The sequence below is a fragment of the Sminthopsis crassicaudata genome, chromosome 2, assembly GCF_048593235.1.
Source record: "Sminthopsis crassicaudata isolate SCR6 chromosome 2, ASM4859323v1, whole genome shotgun sequence".
Lineage (NCBI taxonomy): Eukaryota > Metazoa > Chordata > Mammalia > Dasyuromorphia > Dasyuridae > Sminthopsis > Sminthopsis crassicaudata.
In genome coordinates, this window is record NC_133618.1 from 620,586,393 (window position 1) to 620,613,468 (window position 27,076).

The window sequence follows — 27,076 nt, forward strand, 5'->3', positions numbered from 1 at the left end:
TAGGAACTGGTTGTTAAGTAGAAATGTTGTTTACATTAAAAAGTGAAGAAAAAACTCAAGATCAGAATTTATGTTAGAAGGAAACATGTTTTAGCGGGTTTGGAGAATGGAAAGGAACAATGAAATGACCTAAAATTCCACAATTCTCAGAAGGCTTAAAAGCACTCAAGAATGAACTTGTAAAACCACCCAAGGAAACACTTAGAATAATGAAGAAAAGGAGGATATTAATTCATTGGCTAATTTATATTTTAGAAGTCTATATCCAACAGAGAAAAGAAAAGGCAGGTAAAAGGAGAAAAGATACAAACACAGTATATGGCTGTGAGAAGTGGGAATAAAAACACTTATTGATGGAGCTGTGAACTGATAAAATGATGATATAAAACCATTTGAAATTAATGCATACTCTGATCCTCTCATTCCACTTCTGGGGATGAATCCCAGTGAAATAAAAGTTCACTAACATATTGCAAGCAGCACTCTTTATAGGCGCACAAAACCGGAAGGTGTATCCACCATGACTGGGACATGGCTGATGAGACCGTGGCACACACGTGCCACACGCCTGCATTCACCGTGAGGGATGGTGCAGATAACTGCAGAGCCAGGAGGAGGATGATAACCATGCCAGGAGACAGCAGGATTCAGCTGGTTCATGATGTCCGATCTGGTCTCAGAGAGCTGAGGATGGCTACCTTCTTCCTGCAGCGACTGCTGCATTATACGCTGTCACTGTCAGCTGCAGCAGCCGTGTTAACATCTCCATCTGAATGATTTTCTTTCATTGTAAAAGAAGTTTCATTGGGTATGCATGTCTGCTTGTGTTTGGGGAGTAGGGGCTGGAAAAGGGCAGCGGCTTACAAAACCAAATCCACCACGAATCCTTTTTAAAAAGGGTGAATGGCAGTGTCAGCAATCCTGAGGTTCAGAACAAGCTGAGGGAGGCTGCTGAAGAATGCCAAGTCAAATGAAAGGGATCATGAAAGGCACGAACTGAGCTAGAAGGGTCTTCAGGGGACATCAAGTCGAACCCCGGCATTTTACAGATAAGGAAATGGAGGCATAAACAACCTTAGGGTCAAGAACCAGTGTCTGTGGCAGGATTTGAACTTGGGTCTTCTAGAATCCAATCCAGGCTGCTTCTCTCAAAAGGCACTGGGCTTTTTTTTTTTTTTTTTTTTTTTAAAGTGATGCTGAGGAAAAGATGATACTCAAAAGGGAGATTGGACTGTTAATGCATGTGGAAATGATGGCGATTCAGAAGGCAGAACTACTCAACTCTGATTTTCCCTGTCTTCTCTGCCAAGGATGATGATGTCTGGCCTGAAAAGGGCTGAACATAAATGGTGCCCCAGAACTTAGAACCCGAGATAATCAGGAGGGTCCCAAGTCACCAGACCCAGGTGAGTGGTTTCCAAGGACACAGAATTGGTAGAGAAGCCTGCTGGGCCTCTGTCAGGGCTGGAGAAGGCTAAATGCCTCCACCTGTACTCTAGGGGTTCGTAAGCGCGTGGCCAGTTTGGGATCAGACTTGTTCTGCTTGGCTCCAAAGTCAGACTTAGGAAGAATGGACAGATGCTGCAAAGAAGCAAATTTAGTTTGATGTAGGGGAAAACTTCCTCACTGTCACACCATCCGAAATTGGAATGGGTGCTCTGGAAAATAACAGGCTCAGTTACTTACAAAGCTGTATGTGTTTCCTTCTGTTCTCTTTTGTGCATTTTCAAATGCTTTTAATAATCTTCTTTGAGAGGTGACATTACAGGCAGAAACATCTGTCACTGCCTTCTAACCACTATCTATAGTCCTTAAGTCTTTTAAGAGATACTTTTCAATCTATAAGTTGTATGCACGATATCCAGTTTATCCGCTTTAAAAAAAAAAGCATGCTGGATATGTCTATTTGATTTTAGGTTTGAGATAAAAAAAATTGTAATTCAAGATTGTAAGTACTGGCAATAGAACTGCAGAAAGCATTAAGTTTATAGGGACAGATGAATGTAGCCACCAAGTGTAAAAGATATCTCCTGAATAAAAAGTCTAAAGTGGGAAAAAAATTTAATTTGAAAAATAACAAGATAAAGAAAATGAGAGATAGCCATCAGAATATATGTTAAAGAAGACCAAGAAGAGTGCATATTCTCTCCTAGGGAATGAGTCTAAGACTAGAAAAAAAAGAAAAAAGAAAGATGTAGAGGCAAAAAAGAGAGATTCATAATAATAACTCAAAAAAAGTACATGAAGCCAACACCAGTGACTGTTTGTGAGGCTTCTAAAAACACAAAAAAGAAAATCCTGTAAAATCCTGATTCCCACCTCACCTGCAGTCTCACAGTAAAGATCCTCTGGGCCAGGGGCATCCTAATAATCATTCAGGAGAAACTTTTTAAACACTTCTTATGCTTTTAAGTAGCACACACAGAATGACTGAGGAAGGCGCTAGGTTTTGCTATGTCAAGGTCTTGGGGGGAGAGTCAAGACCTAGGTTGATCGTTTAGATAACTGCAATCCCATTTGAAGTTGATCGAGAAAAAGTTTCTCTGTAGAACCAATCTCTTTCTGAGAGAGAGACCAAATGACAAGGCCATCAGGCTGAAATACTCCAAGTGTTTCATCACAATTATTGATAAATGCTCTCTCGCTCTCTAAACTTCCTCTTCCTCTTCTTATTTCAGGTCCTAAAATCACACAGTAGGCCACGGAAACATTATTCATATCAACATTCAGCAAATAATTTATAAATGTTATGCTAATTATATGTAACTTTTATTTCTTGGATTGTAATTAGAGTTCTTCCATACATCTGTCTGAAAACATTGTTTGCTAACTTCTAATACATGTACTTGAAATAAATAAATAAAACTGGTTCTTTAAAAATATTTTAAAATTAGTTTGCATCGGTCTTTACTCCATTAGGTGAAATATATGAGGTGTCCCTCTCCTAGAAGTCACGTGCTTACGTACTCAGCCATGTTTTGTTTTAAACATCTGGCATACTTTATGAATATGTCCAGAGAAATGAATTACTGGAGGTCTAAAAATAGCTAAATGGAACTAAAAAATTCTCTTCAAATTATTTAGGGACAAAACCTTCCTTTCTCTATTTCCTAGTTAACTCTGCACTGGAATGACTTTAGTTGCTCCTTCGTTCACACATATTGAAGTCACAGGTAAAGTGCACGTCAGCAGAGCTCATCTCACCAGAGCGAGTCTTCCTTAAGACAGAGCACATGCACTCACACATCACCATCCCAGACGCTTCTTTCTACACCGATCCTTTCTCCCGTCTCCCTCTTCCCCAGCTCCGACGAGGCCGCGGCAGGACGGGAGTTCTTACTTTTTCTGGTGCGAGGTGGTGCGACGAGTGCAGAACACAGCGATGATCACCACCACCACGATGGTGAGGACACCGACGGAGACTATGATGACCAAGAGCATGTTACTGTCTAGAGGGGAGGTGGGACTTCCGTGAGGACTGTTACTACCTGAAGGGAGGAGAAAAAAGCAGGTTGGTTAATGTACGGGGGAATCCTGAACACAATCAGGATAGTGAAGGACATTAAAAATCCTACCCTGTCCTATTTAAATAAAGCCTTTTTATTTAAACACCTCCCTCTGGTGTTTTAAAGCACATAGCCTGATCTTATGGAACCCGCACCATAAATCAGGTCACATTTTTACTGACTTAGAATAACAATAAAAATAAGCATTTACGTCAATAGTCTGTATAGGATACTTTTATGTTAAAAAGACAAGTAGTTCTGCTATCTCCCTTGGTCCTCCCGATAACTCCGGGGAAGCTGTGGAAATGTCACTCCCAAGGTACAGCTTTCATGGAACAAAATGTGCTCACAAGGCCCTCCTCCTTGGAGGAATCACAGGCTCAGAGGAGGCACCTGTGGCCACTTAGCCAGTGTGGAACTGTACTCTGGGGTTTGGACCCAGGCCCTCTAATTTCAGGTCTGCTGCTCTCTCTGCCACATGAGGCTGTCTTTAATCACAATTTCCTTAAAAAAAAACCTTTCCCTCCCCCTGATCCCAATTTTCAGATGAACAAAAGGTGGGCATTTTCTTCTGCCGTGCAAAGGCGTGTAGGATCGCAGATAGCGAGCGGGCTCCGAAGTCAGGAAGACACGTGCCAAGTTCTATTTCAAACACACCTGGCTCCGTGTCTTGGGCAGTTAAGACATTAAATTGAAGAATAATTATGGAGCTTCATCAGGAGGAGAGTTTCCTCACTGACAGTATCCTCTACCATAAATCCTGGGTCTGGTCCAAAAACAACGCTGACCACAACTCTGTGCTCGCACATTCTCAGATCATCTCCTACCATAATCACAATGGACCCATCCCACACACTGCCACTCCTCCTGTGGTTCTCTGGATGTCTTGAAGGAAGGAAGGAAGGAAACAAGCTGTTATTAAGTACCTACTCTGTGCTACCTACCCACTGTGCTAAGTGTTCTACGAATGTCTATCTCATTTAAAGACTTCAATAAAACAGACCATCTGCTGATTATCCTTCACTCTCACATCAATTTCTGGCCTCCTCCAAAGACATCCTTAACTCCCTTTGCATCATTCCCAGGTCTTCCTGGCTGCTCAAATAATTTAAGCTGCTTGGTCATTTGAGGCACTCACAAACTCGTACTTCCAGGATAATGTCACACTGCATATCTTCACGAGGGCTACATTTTCACCAAATTAGATTCCTTACTGTCCTGTACATACCCAGGCTTTTATTCCTGCCATTTACTAGAACTAAAATGTCATCTCCCAATTTCTGTTGAATGGAATCCATTACTTCAAGGAAACTCTGAAACTTCCTCTAGGACATTTTCCTTGATCTTGATCACAGAAAATCATTGTTTTACTTGTAGGATCTCACATAGTATTTTATGTACCTGCTGCATATTCAGAAGGTTGTATAAAACGTCTACAAAGAAACACCTCAAATATATGCAATAATCAAAATAAACTACAGATCTGAAGGCTGAAAGAAACATTTGACTTTGTAGGTACTGCTGAGACTTGGTGGGATAAAACCATGGTTAGAACATGGCTCTGAATAAGTAGCTGTTATGCTAATGAAACAATTCTCTAATGTTGAGGTGGGTCAGTGGCCTTTCACAGTTTGGATGCTTCCTTCGGTGCTCGTGACCCAAAGCCTGGGTGCCTGTGCATTCTGCACGCCTCTTGCTTGTCTCCTTCCATGAATGCACCACACAGGTGGGTGCCTTCTCATGACATTTGAGGGAGAGCCACGGAGCTCTTCTGCTGTCCACAGTCAGTCCAGCCAATAGGCATTTATGAAGTCTTTAGATGTGAAGTTCTGAGAAAGAAAGGAAAGGTAAAAATGCCTCTCCCCTCAAGGAGCTCACATTCAAATGGAGAAGACAAACTAGGAAATGCTTCCTACAGAAGATTTAAGGGGCTTTAAGGAAGCTGAGAAGTGAAAGGCTCCAGCAAGGCTGTGGTAGAAGGAGAAGAGGGAGCTGTGTCTGCACAAGTGGACTGAAGAGGGACGGGAGGGGAAAGGTTGGAAGAAGCAGAGTGGAGGAAGTGCTAGACGCAGGCGGCCAGCTGGAAGGCCACAGTGAGACTGTCTCAGTGTGAGAGGTCATGAGGGCCCGAACCAGGGCTGCCACCGTATGACAGGTGGGGACCCAAGGGAGAAGCCTGGCTGTGGTGGGCCGAGCCTGAGGGACCAGGAGGCCGGCAGCACCTTGACAAGAAGAGTGACTTTCTCGAGGGGAGATGAATTGGACATGTGGGGCCTAAGGGCCCACAGGATGCCCGGTGCTGGTGTAGGACTCCAGTTCACACGAGTCCAGGGCAGTGTCTGGCAATCAGCTACACAGACATGGAAGCTGGTGAGATCTCGAGAGGCCGGGAATGAGCAGCCAGGACACAGCCAGAGGGGTTGGGGAGAGGGAAATCACATGGTTAAAGGGCATGACATGGATGAAGAAGCAGGACAGGAGAGCAAGGCACGATGGTCAGACAGCAGAATCGGCCAGGTCAGCGACTGAGAACAAAGAGATCATGGGGCCAGGAGGCGCACTGTCCCTGGGACTAAGCACACTGATCTTTGTAAGACCCCAGAATCTGGAACTGGAAGGAAATGGTCATTGCCTCCATCTACTGGTATAGTTATCTTGTTAAAAAAAGAAAAGGGCGTTAGTTAGTTCTATATGGTCTGCATTTGTAGAGAGAGAGAACAGAGAATTGACAAAGCACTTACCGTGGGCTTAGCCCTAAATTTGTGCGGAACCAAGTAGCTGGGAATCTGAGAACAAGAAAACAAGGTGCTTGCGACGCCTCCAGGTGCTTACATTCCAACAGGGAAAGAAAACACAAGGGGCCTGTAGTGTGGAGGTAGAGCCCCAGGCTGAAAGGGAACAGGTGGTTCCGGTCTGGTACTTCTGAGCAAGGGCTTGATAACTGCTAATGACCCATTCTGGACTTTCTCTGGAAGCAAAGGCAAGCTCACTGGCCTCCAGTTTGTAGCAGCTGGTGGCACAGCTGACAGAGCTGGACGTAGAGTCAGAAAGCCTGTACTTAAACGCGTATCTAATGCCAACTGAGATGATGATGATGATGATGATGATGATGGCTATTTTTTGAAAAGCTGGATATTTGCCCTCAGTCCTGTGGAATCTCTCCCGTTTTCCATGACCTTTCCAAAAATCACTAGTTGTGCCTCAGCAATACCTCTCCCAGTCCTTCTAGGGTCGGGCGTTGTAGTTCATCCGGTTCAGGAGACTTTAATAAACCAGTCAGGGATGTCTGGATGTTTTCAGACTGTCTCCTTATTCATCTTGAGCATCAATCTTCCTTCACCATTTCTGTCCCGTCAGAGCTTCTTACTTCAGAGGAGAGGGGTGAGCAGCTACCATGTGCCAGGCACTATGCTAAGCACTTTTTTTTTTAAACAAATAGTGCCTCAATTGATCCTCATGACAACTCTGGGAGGTAGGTGGTGTTATGTGCCCATTTCACAGTTGAGGAAACTGAAGCAGACCAGGTGAAGTGCCTTGCCCAGAGTCTCACAGCTGGTCAGGGCTTTCCCCCATATGTGCCCTTCACATGGCACATAGTACAGATGTTGACTGGAACTATGGCATAGGCAAGTGATCTGTGTTCATTTTGTAGCAGGGAGCTCTAAAACCTTTTTATTTTTATTTTTATTTTTTTAAACAGAAGATGCTTTTATTTCTCCAAAGTATTAAGACCACTGAGTAGGACCTGACGTTATGGGCAGGAGGGAGGAAAGAAGATCCACAGTCTCGGCTCCAATCCTCCACCCTCCCGGCCTCTGTGCCACTGGACGCTGCCGACCCTTGTCTCCCAGGAGATTCCTTCCTCTCTGAGCCTCGGGGGCTGTTCACCTGTCTGCTTATTCCTGCTGCCTTCTTTGATAGATCACCATGCCTTACTCCAAGTGTACCCCAAGCCTATTTCCAGCATGCATCATTTTTTCTATTTTCTATGTTCACTTTCTTGGTGGCCTCAGATGCATGGGATCAGCGGTTCTCAAACTACAGCCCATGGACCAGATGCGGTCGCCGAGGACGTTTACGGGCCCGCCAGTTATGGCCAATGGGCTGAGGGGCGGAGACAGAGGGTGAGCTTTTGTCTGAGGGACAGGGAACTGGCCCCTGTTTTAAAAGTTTGAGGACCGCTGCACTGGATTATGTTACCTTGGTACAGATATCCTGTAAGATACTACAGTTAAGGTCATACTCCACTAAAAGTGCAACACCTGCCTCTGCATCCCCAGTCTCCTTCAGGAGCTTCAGCTCCACATCACCACTACTGGACAATCTGAATTCAATGTCCCATAGGCAAAGCAACGCATCCAAACAGAGTTCATGACCTCTCGCCCCAAATCTATGCATCCTCTGACCTTCCCTATTTCTGCCGAAGATGCCACCATTTTTCCAGGCCTTCATGTCTGTAACTTCTGTGTCATTTTCAGTTCTTTATTTTACCTTAACTTGTCCATCCAGATCAGCTGCTAAGTCTCCTCCCCTTCCTCTATGCCCCACCCCCCTTCTCACCTGGCTGCCAGCAGCCCGGTTTGGGCCCCCATCACCTGCTGACACAGTCCCCCTCCTCGGTTTCTCTGCCTTCAGTCTGTCATTTTCCAATCCACTCTATGCTCACTTGGCAAATGAGCTCCCTAAAGGACGAGCCAAACCTCGTCCTGCTCCTGTTCCTGATCCCCTCTAGTGGCTCCCTATTACTTCTGGGATTGAACACAAACTCCTCCACTAGCCAGAGAGGATGGATGGCTTAACTCTCGTCTTTAGTCCCAGTGCCGAGGGCACACGGTGGGCAGCTACGAAGCTCAGCGGACAGAGCATGGCTTGCACTCGGGGATGGCCTAGCTCAGACTGCGACTAGCTGTGCTACCGTGGGCTTGTTACTTAAAACTGTTTACTTTAATCCACTGGAGAGCAAACTGCTCCAGTTTTTCTGCCAAGAAAACCCCGTGGACGAATGGTGTAGTCACATGTCTGAATGACTGAAAAATCACAAGAAGGTACATAGGAGACTGATGAAAAACACGCTGATTAAGCGCTGTGGCGGCCTCTTCTTAACTGAAATAAGGTCATGGGAGCAGCGAGTGATCCTCCATGGAACCAGGGAGATCACGCATCAATTGTAACTGACAGGTCAGGACCCTGGGCATGCTTTCGGGGCTCAGTTACTAGAATAGGTAAAATATATGCATGATGTTATCAGAGATGCATCCTGAATGTACCTCCTTGTATCCCATCCAAGAGGAATGCTTTATTTGAGGATTGGTTCATGTTGTCTCAGACTAACCAAAGTGTGAGTGTCCTGGAGGATATAAAAATTGAATCAAGTAGTTTTGATTGAATACCTTGAAATGTATCTTATTTTTAATGCTTTAACTGGCCAAGGGATTTCTTTTGAAAAGTGGCACTATTTAGTTGTCAGCCACCATCTTTCTTTGCCAATGGATGCACCAGCTGACCAGCAACAACTAGCCTGCATATTGCAGCTACTAGATTAGACTCAGACCACTAGGTTGTGCTCTAAAACAGGCGAGGTTTTTTTTGGGTCACAAACTCTTTTGGAGTCTGATGAAATCTATGGATTCCCTTTTCAAAATAATATTCGTTTTAAAAATTATGATAGGAGAGGTGAGTGAAAATAAAGATCTATTTTTTTCCACCTCAGCACACAGAGCCCTTATCCAGGAACCCCTTGGAGGAAGGGCAGTCCTTGGGAGTTGGATTAAGAACTCCTACTCTAAAAGAAGAGACAAAGGAAACAGAAGCTATTCTCTTGTAGTGTTTAATGTTGTAGTATTATATTACGAGAAAGATAGTACTGAGACACCACCAATCCATAAGAAAGGAGTCTTACATTTGTACAACTGATGGGAGGGGCATTTCTAGTGAGCTAGCGCTCTGGTCTGAATCCCGGCCCCATCCCTTCCATGTGAGCTCGACAGTCATGGAACTTCTCTAAGCCTCTGTTTCCTCATGCACAAAATGGGACCAAGATTTGCTTACCTTCTGAGGGCACTGGGATGACGAAGGGAGAGAACATGTATTGGACAAAGAGGAAACTCCTGAAAGGCAGCTGGCTAAAGAACACTGGACCAAGCACCCCGGCCCTGGGCTTTGAGCCCCTAGGCGGGTCACAGAGCTAGTTCTTGGGAACCCTGGCTTTCTCTTTATTATTGCCTTGGCTAGAGTAAGTTACCAAGTTGCTTTGGAACACCCAAGTACGGAACACTTAAATGTATGAAGCTTATACACCACAGGCCCTCGAGGAGGCAGTCTGGGGACACACAAATGCTTCTCTCACCTGCCGAGCTACAGTGGGGGCGGGGAAGGTCTTACCGCTCATTGGAGGCTTGTAATCAGATCCTGTGTCCAGAGGCCTGCTTCCTTTTCCTGAAGACCCTGAAGCTGAAGAAGAAACCAATCAGCAATCACTCACTCAGTCTGAATTCATCCCACTCCCACTCCCCAACTTGATGTTAAGGGGCTTCCACGTGTATTTTTTCACTTGAGGAAACAGGGAATACAGAGCAGCACAGAGACAGCAAGCATTACATTTCTATGCAACGGGAATTGTGTAGGTGGGGAAAGATTCTCACATGTAGCTCTACTTCCCTGGCATCTGGAAGGAACTTTTGGTACAGTTTGGGAAAAATTTTACATGATTGTCAAACATTCCATAGAGATTATGCAAATAGGGAATGAGAGTCTCTATGAGGACAGAAGCCATTTAGTATCAAAAAGAAGCAAGGTCATCACTTGGTTGAATTGAATTGAAGGAACTGAAATTCCAAAAGGAACTGAATGAAATGAAATTCTAAATTGAGAGAACGGAGCGAGGTGCCTACCTTCAAAGCTGTTTAAAGGACTCTAATGTGAATGAAGCGTGAGCTCCCTTGAGCGTGGGCTAGATTGTTCTTACCCAGTCTTCAAATTCAAAATCAAATGTACTTTAGGTAGAATAAGGAATATAAGTAATGGGTATAAGGCTGGTGTCACTGTCAGTCCTCCTGTCCTAATGAGTTAGTCAAGTATCAAATGTTTAAATCTGGACAAGGAAGAGACGTCTCTTAGTGCTGCCACTAACTCAGGTCTGTGACCTTCTTTTCTTGGAAGAGTAGTCTGCAGGGGCCTGTCAAAAAAAGACAAGGTCCTTCCCTACACCTCCCCAATTTCATTTTATTCGCATGTCTTTAAACTCATCTAAAATACTCTAAAATCAGGTAAAACTTTAACAAGCAAAGGAAATCATTAGAAATTCATTCATGGACCAATCCTGATTTTTACACCGTTTTACTATAAAAGTTGTTACTCAGCACTTATACCATCCAGCATCTTCACTTTACTCAATTAATGTCTTAGAAATCAGTCAACAGTAGTGTTAATACACTTTGGAGGAGACTTGTTAAAGTCATCTCTGATAACTGCTCTCCATGCATAATAAACCTAGAAGGAAAAATAACATCTGCCACCACTTCCCCCTTTGCACCCACAATGTCGTGTAGACAGAAAGTAGCAAGCTACAGAAGAAAGAACAAGAACAAGTTTGCAGAAAACTAAACGACCCCAAATATAAAAAGTTAGAACTCCTTTTGAAAGGCAGTAGTAGTAACGGGGAAACATTTCTTAAAGAAATCTCGCCTTGAGAGTCACAGAAAAAGCTATCTTTGAATCACTTAGAATAAATCTAAGTGTCTCAGTGTTTTCCATTAGATTGAGTTTTGTAGCTCAAATGTAGAGAAAGATGAATTATTAGTTTTTTTGAGGAATGGGGGATCTAGAATTGGAAAACTCCCTCCTTGATTTTACTCTCTCTCAATCCATCACAGCATCTTTAGGTCTGTGGTTCTGTTACAAACACTAATAAAGACATTTAGATCCCTGGAAAGAATTTAATAGTCTGAAATGTAAATGCATTTCATGAAGACCCTAAATGCTGAGTTTTCTCACTTCTAACATGTTTCTTAACATGTTCTTTTATTTCTTATTATCTTTTAAGTGTCTTAGAGGCTAAACTGCCAAAATTCATTCTTTTTTATATTCTCAGAATAAGGAATTACTACCTTAAAAAAAACCACACAAAACCAAAACTCATCAGTAAGAAAAGGACTGATTTAAATGCAGGCACCATTTAAGTACTTGCACTGAAGAGGCAGTGCTAATTATTCCAAGACTACTGAAATGTGAGACTAAATTATCTCTTTGTTTCCTTTTAAAGCATTCTTGACCTTGTTTTCAAAGTTATCAGATGTTTTTAAATGAAAAGGCTAAAAAATATGGCTCTGAACTGAACATATCCTAATGGAGCAGTAGAAAATTATAAGTTCAAAATAAATTTAAAAGTTTTAAGTTCTGGGAGATTATGAGTTCACAGAATCATACACACAGAGCTGAAGGGAACCTCAGAGGCAACTAATCCCATCCCCCTCCTTTTACAAATAGGTAAATCAAGGCCCAGAGAATTACACGATTTCCCTAAAGCTGGATGAATCTCATGTTCGTGTTCACAGAACATTGTCCAAGGGCACTCTCTGCAGGCCAGAGAACACTCTCGTGGCCTCTGCTTCTCAGGGGCAGTCACAGTCCCGACCCCAATGACGGGACCATCCTCAGCCTCAGATCCTTATGCAAAGGAGAGCCTCACCAGCTCTGACTGCCAACTCATTGTGGCAGTCTGGCTCCAAGTCAGGTTTTCCAGGAGCCCTCTCAAATGAGCTGTCGGAGCTCCTTCCCCACCCTTGGTCCACAAATGGGATTTCCAGGCACAGACTCATCTTCCTTTGGATAAACGGGTGTATGGTTGCTTGACAAAACAAGCTGATTGGGAAAGAACAAGCCACGGGACAAAAAAGCATCCCTCTCTTGTTCTGTGGCTTGTTCTTTCCCAGTTAGTGCATGAAATATGTCCATGTGGCTCTTTGATATGTTTAAAAATTATTCTATATCATCTTCACCTATAAGAATATTTTCTAGAATATAAAAGATAGCTTGAGCTGATGACCATATTTCTTGTTTGTTTGTTTTTAATTTTACTGTTGGCTTTTCAAATTATATTTTAGTAGATTCACAAAATTCCCTTTTAGTCATTAAGTTTGTTTTGATTAAGTTTTTTACCTTGGTCATTAGGCATTTTGTCAGAAGAATCCGCTGCCAGGTCAAGCACAGGGAAGAAAAACAAGAGCAAAGTCACCAGTGCGCGGGTGGGACAGAGGGGAGCACGCGACAAAGGAGTGCAGCTGCCCCTGCTCCTGCCATCAGCCAGACCTCAGGCCTCCTGCATGGCTGGGCCTCCCCCCACCCTCCCGGGCTTTCTGTCCACCCCCCATGCCGCCAGCAGAGTCTCAGTGGTTTATGGTCTCAGCCGCAGTGGGTGCCTCCTGGAGCCAGGCCAGTGCAGAAGGGGGGCCTCGGGGCCTGGGACCCAGGAACCCATGGCCTTGACTATCTAGGTGGGATGGGGAAAAGGAGACTCACATTTATTCCTGAGAGAGAAAAGTCTGTCATTTGCACAAATAAAATGCAAGCTAGAACACTGTAAGCAGAGAATATGTGGAGGCAGATGAGCACTTGAAGAGGGAAGGATCCCTTCTAAGGGAGGGGAATCAGGGAAAACTTTTGCAGGATAGGACATCAAACATGAGTCTGGCAGGAAGGCAAAATGGCGAGAAATCAAGGTAGGAAGGTCTAGACAGATGCATGGAGGCGAGAGGGCAAGAGGGGGCCAGGGAAATGACTATTTATCTAGTTTGGTTGAAACCAGATTGCAGGGAAAATAGTGAGAAATAAGGCTGGAAGGGCAGGTAGGAGGGAGGAATAAAAGATGAACCGATTCCACCATCCATCTTGTTTGCTCTCCATCTTCTCCAATGGTACAAAAGCAACATGTGAACCCTTTACTTTTCCCCTACTAAGGAGGTGAGACTTGTCATGTCTGTGAGAAGGAGTTAGGGATGAGATGGGACGTTTTACCTTTAGGTGTTCGAAACTGGACAGCCTCGGACATTGGCCCCATGCCCTTGGAGTTGCGGGCTTGGATTTTGAAGTAGTACGGCGTGTCAAGCGTTAACTCCTGGATCTGGTGAGTCAGTCTGTTCCCCACCACCGGTTCAATAACCCAGTCGTGAATCTCTGCATTCACATCTGTACTGTAGTAAATGATATATCCTGTCCAAAAGATGTAGGGAGAGAGTAACTCTGAGGTGATGTTAATGAGTAGAGAGACAGACTACAGGACATCTGGTTAAGAAACCTATATTTTATAAAGGTAGCAAAGCAGATATAATCATTATAATCATTCTTTAAGTTAAAAACCATTGAGCATTTTCCTATTTTACATCTTTTGGAAGGTAGGTTAGGGACAGGAAAAGAGCAGAGGTTTTCACCATCATTCAGTTTGCTGACCCCTCCCTTTGATGTCTTTAGGCAATAAACTGAGGACAAGAGGTGGTGGCAGATGGGGCAAGGGAAAGAGAGAAAGGAGAGCAAGATCAAACCCAGTTCTACTTTAAAATACCAAAGGGAGACTGTTATTTAAAAAGGAAACAATGCAATTTTCCTTAAAACTAACATTTATGGAAAATTCAAACTAAAATCTGGCAATGGCCTACAACACCAAAAAGAATGGCAAAATGCCAACCATTCAGGGAGAAAATCTCAACAAAATCTCATCAGTACCTCAAGGCATCTTTCTTCCCCCAGAGCTATTTGGTTAAACATCCTCGTCTATTTACTAACTCCACCAGAGGGCACCCGGCACATGTGTTCCATCTCTACACAGAAAGCCAGTCTTTTTAGTACCTGCTCTATCAGGGATTTCCTTCTGCTTCACTGAGTTCAAGAGCAACAATGTGCATTTGATGAAGCACAATGGAAACAAAAGAATCTGCCACTCTACAGCCACCTGGATCCAGACCAGGAGACGCAAATGAAAAACCTATACAAAAATAACACTGAGTCCCACTTTAGCTATCAGTAATAGAAAGCCAGAGAAAGCCAACACTCAGCCTACAGAAGCCCAGATGCTGGTCCCGAGCCTGAAAAGACTAATTACCGGCCCCAAGTTCCCTTCTCAACAACCACCTTTTGAAAGGAATGCATGGGGTATGCTACCTATTCCACAAGCCAGCGAGGAGGGAGGAGAGAATCCTCACCACATGGCGTCTTGTCTCAGAAATCAGAATGCCAGCGCCTCTTGGCCAAAGGCCTAGTTAAAGATATGTAGTTTTAATGAGGATTGCGAATCAGAGAAGTAATTTTAGGGAAAAGAGTGAATTAAAAATCGGATCTGAATCCTAGAAGCCTAGTTTTTAAAAGGGACTTTTCTGAGGAATGAGGGTTCCATTATGTCTTTACATTAAGAACACTGAAGGGGATTCAGAAATTGGTCCACATGGATCAATGTTGTGATATGGGACCAAGAACTGGAATGAAGCAAATACTTAATAAAACATTTCATTAAATTTCTCTCAGTCCCAGGGGGAGTGAATCCACCAATCTGTGGATATTCTTAGGGCTCAACTAACTCACTGTATCTAACTGGCTCCAGACCCCCCCCAGCAGACCTGACACCTTCTGTATTCCCTCCAGCTGCCCATCCTGACATCCTGGACTTCTATCCAACTACTCCAGAGGAATTAAATCAACACTACCATGCTGCCATTATACTTGGAAAGGAAGTGTCAATCGTGTGCCCAATCAATCAACTCATATCCTAATGACATCTCAGGTACTCTATTCCCTGGCTCAGTCCCACATATCCATGGCCTCCCCATCTTAGAACTCTAGCAATAATCCCACTTTTGGGGGGCGGGGTTACCCAGAATGTAGGTTAGAGCCTGATACTGACTCAGGCTTAGTACATGCTTTTTCATTCATCTGTTTATCATCAAGATAAATGCTAGGCAAATTTTGTTCCCTTACTGGATAGAGGAAGGAAGCATTTTTATAAGGGTTTTTTTTTTAAGGGTTCTGGCTAATGAAATAGAATTTGGAGCAGATACTTAGTCCAACATGCTCATTTTGCAAATGAAAAAAGAGAACCCGAGTCAGACTCGGAGGGGGCAGGATGGGGGGACTTGCCTTGGGGAGTTCATGTAAGGGAGGAGTAAAGGAGGCATCAGAGTGATGCAACAGAAAAAAGGGGGGCCATGGCAAGTCTGTGTGAAAGGGCAAAGGGCGGGGGGTCAGGGCAGCCTGAGGACGAGGCTGGGAAAGCTGCGTGGGGAGCAGGCTGGGGAGGATGATGGAGGTACAGGAAGATCAGAGCAAAACCAGGCAGTGAGCCCGGTCCCGTGGCGCTCTCCAGCTCACTCAGGAGCACATAAACAGGAGCAGGAGCAGCAGAGGGGCGGGGGTCCCTGGCTGTGGGCTGGAGGGACTGAGGGGCTCCAGAGGAGAGGAGTGTCGGGGCCGAGGCGACGGCGGCAGAGTAGCCAGGGTCCGGGTGACACCTCTGGGCACCGGGGCGAGCTGGCGCCGAACAGGCTCAGGCACGCTCACCCACCCAAGAAACACCTGAGCGCTGGCTGTCTCTGGGGAGGAACAAGAGTATGGGGGAGCTGGGGGCATGGGTGAAAGGCAACCAGGCCAGAGAGAGTGGCCAGGATCGGAGAGTGTGAGAAAGAGAAGAAGGTGAACAAGGAGGAGGTTTTGGAGGAAGGCCAGCCGGCTTTGTGGCGGGGAGGGCTGGGGTCAGGGTCCGCCCGGTGGGAGCCTGCTACAATCCCTGAGGGACAAGCTGAGGGGGCGTCAGGCAGCACGTGTCTCTGGGGGCTCTGGGGAAGGCGGGGCCAAGGAGGATGGGGCGCTCCCCTCCTCCCTATGCGATCTGCCACCCACTATGCCTCCTCCTCCAAAGTCTTAGGTGATCACATTCTTAAACCTGCTTTGTTCTCTCCCCACCCCCAAAGTCTTTTCTCCTTTTCAGTCTATAGTAGTTTTGAGAAAACAGTTCTAGTATTCTTCATCACCAATGCCCCCCGGCCTAGGATGCTTGGTCCTAGGAATCTTGGCCTTTGGAAAAAAACAAGTTAGTGAGAACAGTTAGCCCTCTATGAATGAGAGGTTGAGAAGGCAGGATTCTCTCAGGTGGCAGGCATTTAATACCTAAAGGAAAGAAAAGGGGAATATACACCCAAAGGAATCTCCTGCAAACACTATGTGCTGAAGTAATAATTTTTCTTTGCTTTCATGATAACAATTCAACCTGACATAACAGAAATGGGATCACTTTATTTTATGTCATTATATTCTCACATAATAAACCGTATTACATTCTAGGTCACTTCAAGTTTGTGACCAGAGAGTAGCTCTACCAAACCAAGTATAACAGGTGGAATCTCTTTGAAGAGTTTTAAGACTATTCTTTTCTTTCACATTTTCATCAATTCAGATCTCACTAGAGCCTATTTTTCCCATGGAATATAGAGCAAATTTTAAGCAAAAAAAGTCTAAGCAGCAAAGCAAAAAAGAGACTTCCCAAAGTGAGAAGGACCAGAACATCAATAGAAACAGCAATAGTGTAAAGATGATCAACTGTTAGAATCCCAGAGATGAAACTTCCCTTGTTAGTACTGACTCAAGATCCCCAAGGCTGAGCTCTCACCCTGACCTTGGAGGCCCAGAAAAGCACTGTACCTGTAACTTTGCCGTTAGCTTCAGAAGGAGGCTGCCAGTTCACGATTATGGTCCTAGGTTTTCCTTCTTTACTCACTACTGTCACGTCTTTGGGTGGAGAAGTAGGAACTAGAAAGTAAATGCATTCACTCGATCACCATAAATATCTTTTAATGATTTCCTTTAAAAACATTAGTATGTCAAGCTGGCTGACCTACTGGAAAGAACAGAGACCTGGAATCCAACTGAGTCCTGGTTCTTCCACATGCCAGCTGGGTCACTAGCTGTAAGACTCTGGTCAAGCCAATTCACTCTTTTTGCCTCAGTTTCCTCATCTGCCAAATGAGGTGGAGAAGGAAATGGCGAACCGCTCCTTCTTAGCCAAGAAAACTCCAGATGGAATCAGGTAGAGTTGGATACAACCGAGAAACCCCTACATCTAGCTGGTTATGTGACTATGGGGAAGTCTCAACATCATTTGAACCTCAGATTTTTCAGCTATAAAATGGGAACAAGAAGGAGTTGCACTTCTACTCTGTAGGACTGTTGTGGGAAAGCCTTTTAATCATAATGGGGACCAAGAGGACTGGCTATGGAGGGGGGACCTAGGCTCAAATTTCAGCTATCATTTACTACCTCTGGATCCCAGGGCAAAGTGATGAGATTCTTTTCTAGGCTTGTTTCATCAAACTTTTTTTTTTTTTTTTTAAAGGAGGTTGGATTAATTATCTTCACAGTCCCTTTCATCTCTAAATCTCATGATTATGAAAACTTCAGACATACACTCTAAGAGAGCTTTACTCTTCTAAAACAACTGTCAGATGGGCCTGGAAATCTGAGGTTTGCAAATTGCCTTACAAACATTGATATTGTTCATTCTTCTGAAGAACTCTACCAGGGAAGTGGTGCAATATTATCTCTGTTTTAATATGAGGAAACTGAGGCCCAAAGAGCCTGAGACTTGCCTAGGGCCAAGCGGCTATACTTTAGAGGCAAGACTGAAAACCCAGATTATATACGTCTCTCCCTAAGGAGATAGACATGGCTATGTTACCAGCAGTAAAATAATTTAATTCAAAAACCTTATCCTTTAAATTCTAACGACTTTGTCAGAATGTTTTACAGGTTAAAAAAAATTCTCTTTAACTTAATGCAGGTACCACAACAAGCATTAAGACTTAATGAAGGGGGCAGCTAGGTGGCGCAGTGGGTAGAGCCCCAGCCCTGGGGTCAGGAGGACCCGAGTTCAAATCTGACCTCAGGCACCTCACACTTCCTGGCTGTGTGACCGTGGGTAAGTCACTTAACCCCAGCCTCAGCAAAAAAAGATTTCATGAATACAGCATTTTGAAATGGAAGCTCTTTTCTCCCCTTTTTGCTTTTAGCAAAAGAAAAACTCTGTGGAGAAACCATAAAATTTAAATGGCTGTGCAGTTTGTATGTGTACAAAGGGAAGAGCAATTAGAAAATTAATGAATTATGTTTTACCCTTCTCTTTCCAAATACAAATTATTCTTTTGTAAGAGCATTTGCTTTGTGTGAAATAAGGCTATGAAATGTAAATACACTTCTTTGAAATCAAAGTAACAGACTTTCTTCAGTTTTAGGAAAAGAAATGTAAACTTCAACAAATTTATGAATTTCTTTTAATCATACTTGCCTCTTCCCCCAAAGAGGTCTCAAAGAATTTATGAGAATCAAAAATGCAATATTTTATGATTTTTTAAAAAACAAACTTGCCAATCATATCCCAGTTGGGAAAGAAAGAAAATGACCTCATATAGAATATTGAATTTTCCCAGGATAGAGCACAGGACCAAGAACTTAACACAGAAGGGTTTGAGGGACAACCAGCTAACAAATGACCAAAGGAAGAATGGAATAATGGAAGTACAGATGAAAAATGTCCTGTTCCTCAATATCTTTATAGTTACTATTTGTCTTGTCCATTAAAAAAAATCCCTGAGGACATCTTTAAGCAAAAACTAATAGGAAGCCAAAGGATTCTTCAACCAGCATCAGGGCAAAGGTAAATAATAAGTCACGATGCCCCAGAATATGCTTTCCCCTCCACATGGATGGAAAAATCTTACAGAAAGAGAAATATAGTAAGTCAATGAGTCTATTTCTATAGCAAGTACAGCACCAGCTCCTTCTTGGTCAAGTGCAAATTATTTAATCGTTTGTCTAAGGTAAGGAGAAAGCAGGGAAAAGATGATGATCTTTGCTCTTATATAGAGTCACTGATAAAATTGTTTGATTCTTTAAAAAGTACTTATGATGAAAAATCAAGAGTGCTGGAAAGGTGGTTTGGCTCTAGCTAGCCTTTTTCTCCAAGTGATGAAGAAAGGGAGGAGGGAGAAGACCACGTGAGCCATAAAAAACATGAGCCCAACCCCTCCCCGCTCCCAGAGCCTTACCAAGTTCAAAGGTGGTTCCATGAGCGGTCATACTCCATGTGCTGGATCTCCGACCTTTAGTCACCATCACAGAGAACTCATAGAGCGTGTTCGGCTTCAGTCCAGTCACTAAATAACTCAAAGTTGTTGCGTTTGCAGTCTGGAGAAAAGAGACAACAGAATTTTAGAAACAGAAAACAGAAGCCACCTGTTTTTCACCACATGAACATGAGCTGAATAAAACCACTTGTCTGTCTTCCTACTGATAACATAGGTGACCATTCCTGTGATCAGTTTTTTCCTCTGATTGTGAATGGATCTTTTTATCTTGAATGACCAAAGATGAACCTGTGTGAAAGTCTTGGGTGAGTCCCTTCACCCTTTCAGAAATTTTACCTCTGACACTGGGAAGTTCGAGGGGTGGGGGAGGTGACAACCAGGTTCCTTTCTAGCTCTGAATATGATGAACCTAATTGGGACTTAAGTCACTGGGATTTTATGCATTCTAGGGGGAAAATATTTTTGCATTTAGCAGGAGCTATTATGATTATATTAGTATTAATTAAATTTAAAAATTAATAGCATTAATCAATTAAGATTTGAGGTCCTTGAAGGTAAGGGCTGCCTTTTGCCTCTTTTTGTATTCCATGTGCTAACACTTATATTGCACTTACTTGGTGCCAGGTACTTTGTTAAGACCTTCACAAATATTGTCTCATTTGATCTTCACCTGGGAGGGAGGTATCACTCCCATTTTACCGTTGAGGAAAATGGCACTGTGATATGCCCAGGGTGACACAGCTAAGAAGTGTGGGAGGCTGGTTTTGAATTTGGGTCTTCCTGACTTCAGGTCCATCTACAGTACCGCCTCGCTGCCCAAACTGAGTTTCCTTTATGGACTGGCTAAAAATGTAGATAAAGAAATTTTGTGTCTTCTCATTAACCTCTGGTGGTTTCTTCCTTATCATGACTGGGAGGGAAAAATACAGAATTTAATGGGAAGAAATGAATAAATGAGTAATTATCAAATATCAACCGAGACTCTTTTACATGCTAAGTATAATGTATGGTCCCTTTCAATTTAACTGGGGAACGGGGTAATAAATCACCACAATACAAGGTAGCATATGGGAAATGCCATGTGAACACAGTGCTCAAGTGGACATCTTTCTACTTGGAGTGAAAGGACAAAATTTCATGGAAAAGGTAGAACTCTGAAAGGCTGGAGTCTGGGAATGGAAAGGGTCTTTCAAATGGTGTTAAAATGTAAGTGGGGACAAGTGGGCAGGGTGGTAAAGGAAAACAGTATTATTTTGTAGCAGGGAGATTAAGCTAGAAAGACAGTTTAGGGCTACATTTGATGCCAGGCTACGGAATTTCATTATATAGACCTTGAAGAGCCATTGAGGATCTCGGGGTAGGCGAGAGCCATGATCCTAACTGGGTGTTAGCTGTGATTAATGGGGGCAGTGTTATACAGCAGAAGTAAAACATGTGGCCCACAATACTACCAAAGAGTGGGCTAAATCAGATTTTTTGTTTTGTAATTAGGAAATACTTAATAAAATAATTAAAAATACAATAAAGTATAGATAACACCACACTTCAAAACTTATTTAGTGTGTGGCCCGCAGGGATCTTTGTGTCTGGTTCAGTGGTTCCCATTTCTATTTATCTATAGTCTGACAGCACTGCTGCAGAGGACATGTCAGAGCTGGGGTAAGATGGAGAACAGTTTATTCTGATAACCACAGCAAGTGGTAAATTGTGTCTATACTGATTGAGGGCAGAGGCAAATTGGAAACCAAAGTGAGGAATGACTATTAAGAGGGAAAAAGCCTTAAGACAGCTTGGTGGCACTGAGGATGGAGCGTGGAGCCTGGAGTCCGGGCGTGGTTCTAATCCAGTCTCAGGCACCTCCCAGGCGTGTGGCCTGAGTAAGCCCCTTAACTCTGCTGGGTTTTCTCATCAGTAAGTGTGGGTAATAACTGTGGGCCGCTCAGCACTGCGCCGGCAGGTGCGACAGGATCACTTTCCAAGAACACAAAGAGGAGTCGCGTGAAGAAGTGACTAAGTCTCTCAAACCAGGAATAACAGACAGAAAACGTCCCAACAATTACAAGATACCCAGAGGTGGGACGGGCTGCTTCAGAGGTCTGCAAGCAGAGATGACCGCTTGACAGGGATGAGACAGTGGGGCTTCCTCCTGCCTGGAGCAGGTTAGAAGATGATTTCAGACTGAGATCAGGTTAGATGGGAGTCAGTGACCATCGGCAGCCAAGCTCTCTCCAGGCTGATGCTCACAGCCTCTCAGGCCATTCCTTGTCCATGAGGCTGCTGCCCATGGAGGGCAGGCTCTCCCTTCTTATTTCCTCCTCATCACGTGCCAGCACCTTCGAGAAGCCTTTCTAGATTCCTCCATTTGTGAGCGCCTTGCCCATCACTACCTGGCCTCTGTCCCATTCACCTCCCCCACGAGGATATAAACTCTCTGAGGGCTGCAATCGCCTCACTTTGGTTTTTGCACGCTCAGTGTTTATAACTGCCTGGTTAACAAAAAATCATTCATTGTAATCAGCAGTGATAGAGCGCTTCAGGATAGGGATTATATCTTATTCAGATGTATAGACCCAATATGTACATTATAGTGTCACTAAATTAATTTGTCAAATTATTGTTGAATTTTCCCCCAAAAACCAAAAGATTAATGTCACTAGTTCATATGTGCATAATAATTTCTGTTATGAGCACTTTAAATATAAACATGAACTTATTTGATCTAAGAATCCTATGGGCATTCTCATCCCGTCCTGGCATCCTGGAGGGCTGAAGAAATTTCTTTCAGGTCCCACCGGTTGTTGGTGGCAGCCTGGGCTGGAGCCCTGGCTTCTGGGAGTGTGCCCTTTCTGCTGGGCCTTGCCCCCACTTCTGGAGAACTCTGCTGCAAGGTGCCAGATTTTTTCTTGGCTGGAAAGTTCCTAAGAGATTCCTACACCATTGCCGTCCTCCTCCTTCATTTCCTCCACTTTCATCAGCGCCCACTAACACCTCTGGCATCTCTTCTCCAGGTAAGACTGACTCCAAACTTTCACCCTGTCCTAGCCCCTTCCATTTTAATACATGGGTTCTTTCCTTATTGAGAGACTTCCTGGTGCCTGGGTCTATGGGAGTGACAGATACTCATGAAGACAATTGGAACATAATGTCCCAAAGCTCTCCACACTTCAGAGTTACCGTGAGTATCCTCAGAACACTGTGATACCAAGTTGGCCTAGAGCTCGGAACTCTACCACCAATCCTGGCAGGATGACTCTGAAGTGGGATTTGGGAGTCATCAAAAAGGGTTAGTCCTAATTATAGTCATTATTGGAAAGTTAAGAATCAATGAGAAAGGTATCAAATTATAGCCATTTGAAACAAATGTGCTCTAGAAGTTATTATCTTTAAATAATAGGTTGTAGTTTTTTTTTTTTAATTTCAAAACACATTTGATTTATATCATTTTTTTGTTTTGCTCTTTTTTGTTTAAAGAAAGAAACCCCAAACATTAGCAAAAACAAACAAAAACCCATTCCATACTTTAACAAAGATGAGCAATTGAATAAAAGTATTTACTATCATGGCAACATCTAAACCTCCTGCCCTAGCATCTTCCACCTGTCACAGAAAGGACCTCACACGTGAGTGCAGCCAAAGTCCTGAAGTCGGACAAGTCCCTTAGACTCATGAGCTGCTAAGAGGGTTGAGTTCCAGTCTTTGACTGTGCTTCGTACTGTACCATGTGACTTCCTTTTGAATATAATTAATTTTAAAAACCTCTTTGTTTTTGGTCACTATGGTCATTATTTGATCACTATGGTCTTATGGACATAAGATCCGTGGTTTAAATCTAGATCTCAGCATCACATGATAAAAAGCCTGCTGCCACTGGGTGGTAGTAAAACCATTTGTAGAAATACAAATATCACTATTCTCATAAGTACTTTAAATCCGAAACCTAAAGATACAAAGTGCCAATAAACATGCCCTTCTTACAATAACTCAAAACAATGCAAAGTGGAAGATTCCACAAATGTAACAGTTCACATTTTTACTCAGTTGCTCCAATTGAAAAATGTCACTACCCATGAACAATGATGATAACAACATCTAAGATAATAGTTAGCATTTATATGTACCTGGCAGTGTGTGAAATGCTTTACAAATATCACCTCATTTGATTCTCACAACAACCCTGAGAGGAATAATATTATTATTACTCCTATTTTATAGTTGAGGAAATTGAGGCAGACAGGGTTAAGTGATCTGCCCAGGATCACACAGCTATTAAGTGTCTGAGGCTGGATTTAAACTCAGATTTTCCCGATCCCTGACTTCGGAGCCACCAAGTTGACTATAGCTAGACATACTTTTATTTTCTATTTGGGAAAAAAAAAACAAGAAAAAAAAGCTGTTTTATATACTTCTTAGCTGACTTATGCCATTAACATTTTTTTCTATGTCACTCCACACAGTGTTCCATGGACATGAATTCGTATGTGTATACGTATATATGTAGAAGATGTAGAAACAATTTGGTGCGACTATTTCTTTTCCCCCCAAAAAGGTCTGAATTCATTTCATGCCACCCTTCTTGCTGAATTAGAAGCAACGTGGGAGAGGGGAGTAAGGCGAGGCTTTGCACCAGCTGACCCTGACCAAGGACCGTCGCCTTTCTGCGGGGACAAGGGGGAGGGAGGAGAAGAACGGGCCCACATCAACACATGAGGTCTCTACCATACTAAAATCCTATGATCTGAATGGCTCACTTCTCTTAAGAGAAAATCTGGAAAAAAATTACTCTTCCATATGTCGATAAAACAATCATTGACATTTCCTAATTAGAATCTTAGTGACATTTCCTAATTAGAGTATTATTGGTATTTCCTTTCTTCCATCTACTAAGCTCACTCCCACTACTCTGACCCACTTTGATTAGATGTTCATGAAACGTCTAACAACGTTTTTCAAAACTGATGTTCCTCGGAAAATTCCACTCACTGTTAGCTTTTCCTCACCTCTTCAATAGGAGCTACCATAGGAATTCTGCTAACAGTACAATCAAATGGCACTCTCGGGTTAACACTTAGATAGGAAACTGCAAGATGGGAGCCGGACCTGGCTGTCTGCCACACTCCCATCACAAAATTCCTCTATGTCGCTCATCTCGTAGCTGTCACATGCAGTGCAACTGCCGATACCTTATACTTGGTGTTAGCGGGGATGTTGGTTTTCCATCGGACCGTGTAGTACCGCGAATCTGTGATCTTCTGATGTTTTGGCAGTGAGTTGTCCGCCCACGTGATCCTTATGGTGTCATGGCTCAGTATGGAAGCCTGAACTCCCACCGGTGGCATCATAGGGGTGGGATCTGGCACTGGAGTGTATGGAGCATTAACAACAAATAAATCAACCTCAGAAGTATCTAGGGGATTGATGGGCAAAAAGCAGTGCATTTTAATTTAAAAAAAATAAAAAAAGGTGGCATTTAAAAGGTAAACAAAACCAAAACAAAACAAAAAGGAGATGTGGGGTAATATAATGGAATGAAATGGAGAAAGAGAAAGAAAGAATCCAGGGTTAATCAACAACATACAATTAATTTTTAAAACCCACCCCAAACTTGTTCTTCAAGGCAAAAAGCATGCAGAGAAATAAGCTCAGTGCTTGGCAACACGTCATACTTAAGCGTATCATACATAAATGTACTAAGATTGATGTTTGTTCAAATGACTCGTCCAGGTTTTCTTCTAATGAAGAAATGGCTGCCTCAGTGAATGCAGCTGACCTCTGGGGATTTCAAAATGCCATGATGTACCTGCTTCAGCCTATACTGGTCACTAAGTGCATACGAATCGCTCTTGTTCCGGGCAAATAAAACCAGGACTCTGAATCCCAGAGCAAAGGGGAAGAGTATTCCCCTGAGACCACTAATTCTGCTTCATGCGAGGAGTCAGTGTGGAGAAGGGGCCCTCTCATCTTCCACCATGTCACTAATGTAATTGCCACCAATGGGCAAGTAAGTCCAAGAGCCTCTGGCTTCAAGCCCTGTCTGTGCAGCCACCATCTTGAGAAACAACCTGACCGGGATGGAGCAGGTTGGGAGCTGCTGTACTCACAACTGACAAAGACCCAGAAAAGAAAGTTCTGTTCACCCAAGTCCATGGTGAGTCAATATGAGAAAGTAATCTGATTTCATCAGTAGAAACTCCTAATTACGGTATACCAAGGAACCTGGGACAAAATGGAGGAATGCCAATTCACTCAGAGCTGAAACCTTCTATATGTGCTGTCTCTCCTATTAGAAGGTGGGCTTCTTTTCTATGTGTATCCCCAAGGATTAGCACCGTGCTTTATTATGTGCTGCAATAAGTGTTTTTTCATTCATTCATTTAAGTCCTTCAATCAGCTCAGACATGGACTCAACCCTGGGACTGAGACCGATTTCTGTGGCCTGTGCCAATGTCCTGGTAGTGCTGCTTCCAGGAAGAAGAATAAGCCTCAAAAATGGCACACTTGTGAAGAAATGTATCTACTCTCTATCACACTTCTTGAAATGGCTGATCTAAATCTTCTCTTTCCTCAGTTCTCCACGGTTACCTCATCCTTCAGTCATTTCAACAAATGACCCTATCTCCTATTTCACTATGAAAAATGAGACCATCTGTTAGGAGCAACTTTATACCATATTTCAAAATATCAACATTTTAAAATATCTTAGATATCTTTGAAGTTAATATTACATATCTTTAAAAATAATGTTTTTAACTTTATCCTCCTTTCTCCACATAAGGAGACTACAAGGGCTCTTGATCAAAACACAGGGGAGAGCAAAGAGGAGGTATGTGGGCCAGGTAGGAAAACAATCATTTCGTTTCCTCTACTTGTATTCTAAACCGTACTGGTGTGTTAACAAGCCAGAGAGGACAGAGAGGCCTTCCAACTCCAAGTTAGAGGGTGTTGGGACAACGGACTCCTCTCCTAGCACGGAAACCAAGACTGAGGGAAGAGCCCTCACCACTGAGGTAGTCCTTCTGGCTCCCGTTAGCTAGGAGTGATAGAGGCGCTCCGTCCCTGGCTAACATTCAGCCTGCCTTCGTAATTTGGAGGCTGTCAGGTTGCCATACAACACCGATAGCCTCCCGTGGGAGGAACTAAGGCGGGAAAGCCTGGAAGCAGGTCTCAGTAGAAACCAACAGAATGCACGGCTTCTGGACAGCTGAGAGAAAACCACTAAGCCAGGCATAGCAGGCCCTAAGAGTGAGAAGCCAAATAGTGCCGGGAGAGAGGCCTGGTGGGGGCACGGTGTGGAGAGTCCCCCGCTGACCCCATCAGAAGGCATCCATCCATATCTGGGTCTCCTTGTGTGCCCAGCCTTCCCCTCGCAGCAGCTAGGGGTGAAGGCGCCTGGGGCTCAGAGGGGAGGGAAATGTTTCACTGCTAACTTTCCTTTCATTTTACTTCCTAAATGCCTTT

The 27,076-nt window shown here is 43.5% G+C and overlaps 1 protein-coding gene across 8 annotated transcripts in view; it reads right to left on the reverse strand.

Annotated features, from left to right (window-relative positions):
* The window catches only part of NEO1 (neogenin 1), a 224,933-nt gene that overhangs the window by 11,895 nt on the left and 185,962 nt on the right, over positions 1 to 27,076 (reverse strand). For 4 of the 8 annotated variants that reach the window (XM_074296256.1, XM_074296255.1, XM_074296252.1 and 1 more), the window contains exons 17-23: positions 24,802 to 25,025; positions 19,583 to 19,721; positions 17,184 to 17,291; positions 13,518 to 13,712; positions 12,663 to 12,695; positions 9,888 to 9,956; positions 3,341 to 3,488 (exon numbers count right to left, since the gene is read on the reverse strand). In XM_074296256.1, coding sequence (XP_074152357.1) covers positions 3,341 to 3,488; positions 9,888 to 9,956; positions 12,663 to 12,695; positions 13,518 to 13,712; positions 17,184 to 17,291; positions 19,583 to 19,721; positions 24,802 to 25,025 — 916 coding nt within the window. The remainder of the gene's footprint in view (positions 1 to 3,340; positions 3,489 to 9,887; positions 9,957 to 12,662; positions 12,696 to 13,517; positions 13,713 to 17,183; positions 17,292 to 19,582; positions 19,722 to 24,801; positions 25,026 to 27,076) is intronic. The other 4 variants (XM_074296254.1, XM_074296250.1, XM_074296251.1 and 1 more) reach the window with 3 other exon arrangements.